Consider the following 7481-nt stretch of genomic DNA (forward strand, 5'->3'; position numbering starts at 1 on the left):
ATACCCATACCTAGTTAATGCGGAAATTTTCCGTCAAAGCAAAGACCGGTTATGGCAATATCTACGAGGGCATGTTTATTTGCCATCTCTACTCACCATGCTAGGCTTGACTGAATATATAATGCAAATAAAAAAAAGAAAAATATACTCAAGAGATGGGTGGACTGAGACATAAGAATTAATTTGTGAGTAAAAGGAAAAGGCAAAATGCCATTTATGGTGCAAATGGATTAAATGACGAATTAAAAAATACCATTGAGAATGGATTTACTGCTATGTGGTTTTTAATAATAATGGAAAAAAAGTTGTTATTTGAATAAAATAAAAAAGCCTGTTGTAACCAATGGTATAGTGTAATGAATAAATTAAAAATGCTCTTTAGAGAGGGTCTGATCGACACAAAGGTATTTGAATTAAATAAAAAGGTCTTCGAACGAGGGTTCAACCAACGCTTAGAGTTGTTAGCTATGTTAGCTATGTTAAAAATATATAATAAAAATATCAATTTTAATAAAAATATCAAATTTAATAAAAATATTTGTATAACATTTATATAAAATTAATTTTTGTTTCAATTTGGAAAGCACAAAATTGCACATTTTTACAAAAATGGGGACTAAATTGAGACAAATTAAAATAAAGGGACCAAATTGAGACTAAGGAAATGACACATGACATAATACTGACACGTGTCACTGTCATTGCCATATCACTCTGACACTGCCACGTGGCACGATGACAGCTTGACACACGACAATATTTTGATTTTTTTTTAAAATTCAAAAAAAAAATCAAAAAAATAATAATAAAAAAATCAAAAAATCGAGGAACTGACACGTGGCACTACCTCTAACGGCGTCAACCTTGACTTAAACCAAAAAAACAGAGCACGTGGAGCATTATGTTGTTATCTCCCTCAAACCCGATTCTATTTATAGGACCTATAAGAGATATAAAAGTGCCCAGCTGAAGCGTCACGACCATCAAATGTCTTCAAATCCCACTATCCAAAATAGAATACCTTTGCATTTTTCTAAAGCACAAGTATTATATCAAACATGTCCTCTCTTACACATTGAGACACCTTTTCTGTCAAGTCTCTTCCTCACAGATCTTCCTTGAGCTTGGAGGCTAAGTATTGTAGGAGGACTGAGATGATATCATCCTATAAAAGGACACCATTTTTTACATCATCTCAAACATATGTCAGGCTTAAGGTATGCTAAGATAACCTAAAGTCACATTTAATCAAAGATTAAGATACCTTAAACTCATCTAGATTAGACGAGGCCTAAACAACCTAGGCTTAATCTGATAAGACCCATAAAATTGATATAAAAAGAGGGGGCACCAATTAAGAAGTAGGCACTATTCAAATTTTAATATTATTTATTATAGTTATTTGACGTTTTATTGACTTGAGCATCAAAGTGTCAATGTAAGAACCCCAACCCTTCAAAATTGGAAGGAATTAGAGCAAGGGAAAGACGTCGACTTGAGAATCAGGAGAATAGATATCTAGAACTTGCCAAGACATCTCAACCTTTGTAAGAATAGTTTAAATATTTGAAAGGAAAAAGATGACACTAATAGATCGCCACATATATAGTGCCATAAAACCATTAATGTAGAAGCATTTACTATGAAAATTAGTTTTATATTGTCAACAAGTCACAAACCATTATTATTATTATAATGATAGTTAAGGTAATTATTCTATAAATAAAAATTTGTGATACTATAATTAATTATTATAAATAATAATTTTTTATCGATGAAGAAATGTTTATAATGTAGAAAAAGGTATATAAAAGGAAAATGCTGTGAAACTCACTTAATAGGACGACTTTTATTAGGTTAAGTTTGGGAAAATGGTAAGGAATTCCAAGCTTGGAGAAAAATATTCAAAGAAAACATGGAAAAGATATCACCTTATGTGAAGATTTTACATATCAAACCTATGTCAAGCAAGAAATCTTTAAAATACCTTAATCTTGATTAATTTTTGATGAACCCGAGAATCCTAGTAAAGTTTTCTCTAAAAACTCTCTAATTTCTCTCTAACTATATATATATATATATATATATATATATATATATATATATATATATATATAATGATTTTAATTTGAAAAACTTGCCTTTAAAATAAGAAAGAAAGATAACTCTTTAAAAAAACATTTTTTGAGCATTTTAATCGATTACATAAGTTGTCTAATAAATTAAAATAGTTCATATCGGAATTCCAAAAAACAAGAACTTGTTGTTTTAATTGATTATATTCGTAACCTAATTGATTAATAGCTTTTTAGTTTCAAATTAGTAACTGAGGTTGCCAACTTACACTACGTTATTGATTTAATTGATTAACAGTAAGAAAATCAAATTTTTCAAAAATCATTTGTTTAATCAATTATATTATGTTCTTAATTGATTTATATGAAAATCATTTTTATTTTATGCAATTTTGTACCTAATAAACATGTATTTTGTAGGGTTAATGTCCATTTGGATATGTTACAAATTTCATTTATTTTGTTCATTGTTTGTATTTTATTTGTAATAAAGAACTCATTCTTTGTTTTGTTAAATTTGACTTGTGACTAATAAATTTTCTATTTTGTATATCTATATATATATATATATATATATATATATATATATATATATAAAACCTTAATTTATCGACTTTTGAACGTGTCTCGAAAGTGAATCACAATTTTTTTGTTATTTTTTTATTTATTATTTTCTTTTATTGACTTAAGGGTTAGACGGTCATTTAAAGATATAGTAATAATATTTTAACAAAGTTTTTTTTTTGACATATTTTAATAAACAACCATTTTTGATAAAAGAAATCCAAAAATTTTATTATTTTATTTTTGTAACTCTAATAAAAGAAAGTAATGATAAAAATTTATTTATAATAACTCCACTCAAACTTACAGAAATTAGAAATTAAAAACTAAGAAATAAATCATCTCTTATAAAGAGTTCGATCCAAAAACAGACAATTTTAAGTAAAAAAAATACATAAAATTAATTAATCAACGACCACTAATACATAAGACTAATGGTTGAACGATTTATTAAACATAAGAAATTACAGATAACATGTAAAGCTTTGAATGTGAATACGTAGTTTAGATTTCTTCATAGAAATAGTTCTTGAAAAGCTCCGTATGTTCCACTTGAAAGTGTAGAACAAGAATAACAGAGCCATCACCATCTGGACTTTGGGTAATCACTGCCCTCTCTTGTGCAGCTTTACCTGCCAGACCTGAATAAACAGGCTTTCCCCAACCAAAATCTGCTTCATGCATCGGCATACTCAGCCAACTTGTGATGCGTAGGTTAGGGTTTCCAAAAAATAATACATCCTTACCTTCATTTGCTCCAAAGTACAAAGTTCTCGCTTTATTCACATGCTCCTGACCTCTAATCACATCTATCTGTAAAAGAAAAAAATAATTACTTTATACAATTTCGTTTCATATGTTTTTGAACCCCTTTTAATTTAATTAATTTATTTTGTTCATGCTATTTTATTTTAAATTTTTTTCACGTCAAACTATAAAAAAGAAGTGAGAAAGAAAGATATAAAAGTGGTGCTAAATACCTGTGAGCATATAAACTCATGTGTAAACATTTCAACAGCTTCCCTTATTTTCTGAGCAACATGACCCAAAGGAGATGATAAGATTTCTCCAACGTGTGATGATACTGATACTATGGACAAAGCATTTCCAATGTAATTCCTAGGGAGAGGTGGAATGAGTCTATTGCGAATATCACCACTGAACCGAAGGAGAGTTGGTTGATTCTCATCTAATCCACGAGCCTTAGATGCAGATCTCCATACATGTGCAGCAATAGCTTCAAATCTGCTATAAGGTCGTGACCCTTTTGTTGATCCATCAGCATTGGCCTTGTTCTTCAACTTCCCCACTTGTTCTGCTGTAAGCTTCAACGAAATGGCACTTACCCTCTTGTTTTTCTCAACAGTGTTGTCACTTCTTCCTAATATGAGAGGCATAGGCTTGAACTCTTGGTGATCAAAGCGTGGGGGTGGTGGAGGGGCTGTGAACTTTAGCACAGTTCGATCCAGAAATGGCATTTCATGAGACTCTAATGTGTCTCCACGAGCCAACTTTGCCCATGAGTTGATGAAGTGAATGGCAGAAATACCATCAAACAAAATATGAGATACAGCAACTCCAATGGAAAATGCTTCATTGCCAAGGAAGCTTGTTACTTGCACTAGTAACAAAGGAATATCCTGAATTAAAGTGTTTGTGTAATTGACTTTTGGAACCAAGTCATTGGCGGAGTCACCCAAAAAGTCACCATAATAGTTCACTGTTTTTGTGGATTCTGCTTCAAACAACATGGCTCCTTTTGCATTACAATCCACTTCCCATCTGCCACCTTCTTCTAATCTTCTCAATCTACCAGCCAATGGATAGTAAATGCACAAAATCTTGCTAAGAGAGTTTCTCATCTGTTGGACTAATGCGTCAAGGTTGTGCTTTGCATGGAAAACATAGATGGTCTGTGTATGGCACAGACGCGCCACTTGATCAATATCAGAGAGCCATTCAATACCCTCTGGAGTTGCTTCATTTGGAACCACTGTGTAAGAAGCTTTGATGCTTACCATTTTTTGTCAAAGCTTTCCATATGCAACACACACAAGAAAGAAAATGAACTTATAAAATCATCTTTATTTATAAGGTGGCATTATATACCCCTCTCGAGGAATTTGGATTCTCTGCAGGTTTTTTTTGTTATTCCTCTACTGTATCTCCATAATATACTGATTACTACTAATTTTGACGTTTTAAAATATATTAAAAAGATATTTAAAATACTAATACAGTGTATTTTTAATGTTCAATAAAAAATAGTACACAAAAATCAGTAGAGGATCTGGATTCCTAAAAAATTTGCACAAAACAAAATTTACATTTTAACTTTCTTCTCTCTGTCTGAAATACAGAATATGTCAATGTCGACGATGTCAATGCCGATCCGAGATCAGATATAGGACCCATTGAATAAAAATACCATTAAACCAGTTTACCCATTAGTTCCAAATAAAAATCTTTGATAAAAAAAATGGTAAGCACATATGTGGTGAAAATGTTTGAAATTTTAATTATATACAGGAAATGTTCCCACATAGTAAAGCATATAGGTAAGAGTGGACTCCACAGAAAATATGATAAAATTTGTGGTTCAAGTCTTACCACGTTTATATATTTCTTGGAAGTTAATATGTTGACACCCTTTCAAATTTATACTACCATCCAATATACTTTTATTAATTTTTTATTTCATGATTTAATTTATATTTTAATTACATAGTATAATTTAAATATATGTGCTAGAAATTGTCGATTGTGAAAGTCGTTTTTCCATATTTCTTGAGTGTTTTAAATATCAATGTTGATTGTGGAAATTTTAAAATGTAATAGAAGTCAATCGTACATTAAACATAATCTTATTAATTCATCATCAAACAGTTCCAAATCAACCAACCCTACAGGTCATTCAATGCCACCCACTACATTCAATGATACATTAACTGAGGAGACAGGTTTTCTTAGAAAATATCTTATTTTAATACAAATATATAAGACCCTATTGATATGATAACAATTCTGTGTCTTAGAAAATATCTTATTTTAATACAAATATATAAGACCCTATTCATATGATAACAATTATGTGACTCAAGTCTAGACATGTCAAAGTGAGCTAATTCGGTTTACACGGATTGATTCGTCGTGAGTTGGGTTGAAAATGAATAAATTCAACTCGGCTCACTTTATGGTGAACCAAAAATTTTACAATCCGACTCAACCCATCACGGGTTAGTGGATTAAGTGGGTTGACTCACCAACCCATATAAAAATATTATTTATGTATTTATTTTTAAGTATTCATATATTTAAATAATTTTTTAAACAATCCATAAGATGACAATTATAATTAGGGCTGGGCAAAATAAACCAAACTGCACTGATCTACCAAAAATTGCACTGAACTAAAAAACAGTTCGCATGAACTACACTGAACTGAAAAACAATTCAGACGAACTGAACTAAACTGTTTTTCTGAAAAATAAACTGGACTGAACTGCACTGCACTATAATATGAACTGAACTGAACTGTTACAAACTGAATTGTTTTATGAACTGCACTACATCAGAACTGAACTAAACTATTTTTTAACTGAACTGCAATATTCTTGAACTGAACTGCACTAATTTTTAACTTAGCAACACTATTTTTGAACCATTTTTGAATCGAATTGCACTGATTTTGAATAAACTTCACAATTTTTGAACCGAATTGTACTGTTTTTTAGCCGAATTACATTGATTTTGAACTGAATTGCACTATTTTTGAACTGAATTGCACTATTTTGAACCGAATTGCACTAATTACATATGATTGTAATACGCAATAATAATATAAAGTTTATAATTTGAAAGTGCTTAGAAAATAATACTTGAAATATGCATCCTACTTCAATATACCAAAATCAAAATATTTATACAACGGAATAGTAAAGACATACGAGTAACGTCCTAAAATCGTAAAAAAATTGCACAAAACAAAATTTACAATTTTAACTTTCTTCTCTCTGTCCGAGATATGGAATGTGTCAATGGCTATCCGAGATCAGATATGGGACCCATTGAATAAAAATCATCATTAAAGCAGTTTACCCATTAGTTCCAAATCAAAATCTTTGATAAAAAATGCTAAGCACGTATGTGGTGAAAATGTTTGAAATTTTAATTATATACAGGAAATGTTCCCAAATATTAAAACATATAGGTAAGAGTGGACTCCACAGAAAATATGATAAAAATTGTGGTTCAAGTCTTACCACGTTTTTATATATTTCTTGGAAGTTAATATCTTGACACCCTTTCAAATTTATACTACCATCCGATATTTCTTGAGTGTTTTAAATGTCAATGTTGATTGTGGAAATTTTAAAATGTACTAAAAGTCAATCAACAATAAATATACTCTTATAAGTTCATCATCAAATAGTTCCAAATCAATCAACCAATTCTACAGCTCATTCAATGCCACCCACTAATTCAATGATACATTAATCGAGGAGACAGGTTTTCTTAGAAAATATCTTATTTTAATACAAAATATATAAGATCCTACTGATATGATAACAATTTTGTAGCTCAAGTCTTACCACGTTTCCATAATTTGCTTGAATTAAATTCACTTATAAATAATTTATAGATAGAAAGCTCTTCCGAGGAGGTACGATGCATGATGTATTGAAAATCTAGATGTGAATCTAACTTTTATATTTAATAAAAGTAAGAAAGTAAAGTATAATATAAAAATAAATATTATATAAAGACGAAGAACAATAAATTCATCATTTATCGAAAATCTATCACCGAAGTCATAAAATCATCTTATTAAGTAGTTTGAAT

General features: G+C 30.0%; 1 protein-coding gene across 1 annotated transcript; it reads right to left on the minus strand.

Moving 5' to 3' along the window:
- Window positions 1-2894: 2894 nt before the first annotated feature.
- On the minus strand, window positions 2895-4704 carry LOC114187628 (spermidine hydroxycinnamoyl transferase-like). Its single transcript, XM_028075923.2, has 2 exons — window positions 3620-4704; window positions 2895-3452 (listed from the first exon to the last, which is right to left on the minus strand). The coding sequence occupies exons 1-2, from the start codon at window positions 4658-4660 to the stop codon at window positions 3144-3146; spliced, it is 1350 nt and encodes a 449-aa protein (XP_027931724.2). The 5' UTR covers window positions 4661-4704; the 3' UTR covers window positions 2895-3143.
- Window positions 4705-7481: the final 2777 nt, after the last annotated feature.

The sequence above is a fragment of the Vigna unguiculata genome, chromosome 6, assembly GCF_037176805.1.
Source record: "Vigna unguiculata cultivar grain cowpea cultivar isolate G323 ecotype 2 chromosome 6, ASM3717680v1, whole genome shotgun sequence".
Taxonomy (NCBI): Eukaryota; Viridiplantae; Streptophyta; class Magnoliopsida; order Fabales; family Fabaceae; genus Vigna; species Vigna unguiculata.

Excerpts from the sequence above, each read along its gene's own strand:
- LOC114187628 (XM_028075923.2), bottom strand. The coding sequence starts at position 4,660 with ATGGTAAGCATCAAAGCTTCTTACACAGTGGTTCCAAATGAAGCAACT. Across the intron at positions 3,453-3,619 it reads ATGAGTTTATATGCTCACAG|ATAGATGTGATTAGAGGTCA; the intron begins GTATTTAGCACC and ends TTTCTTTTACAG.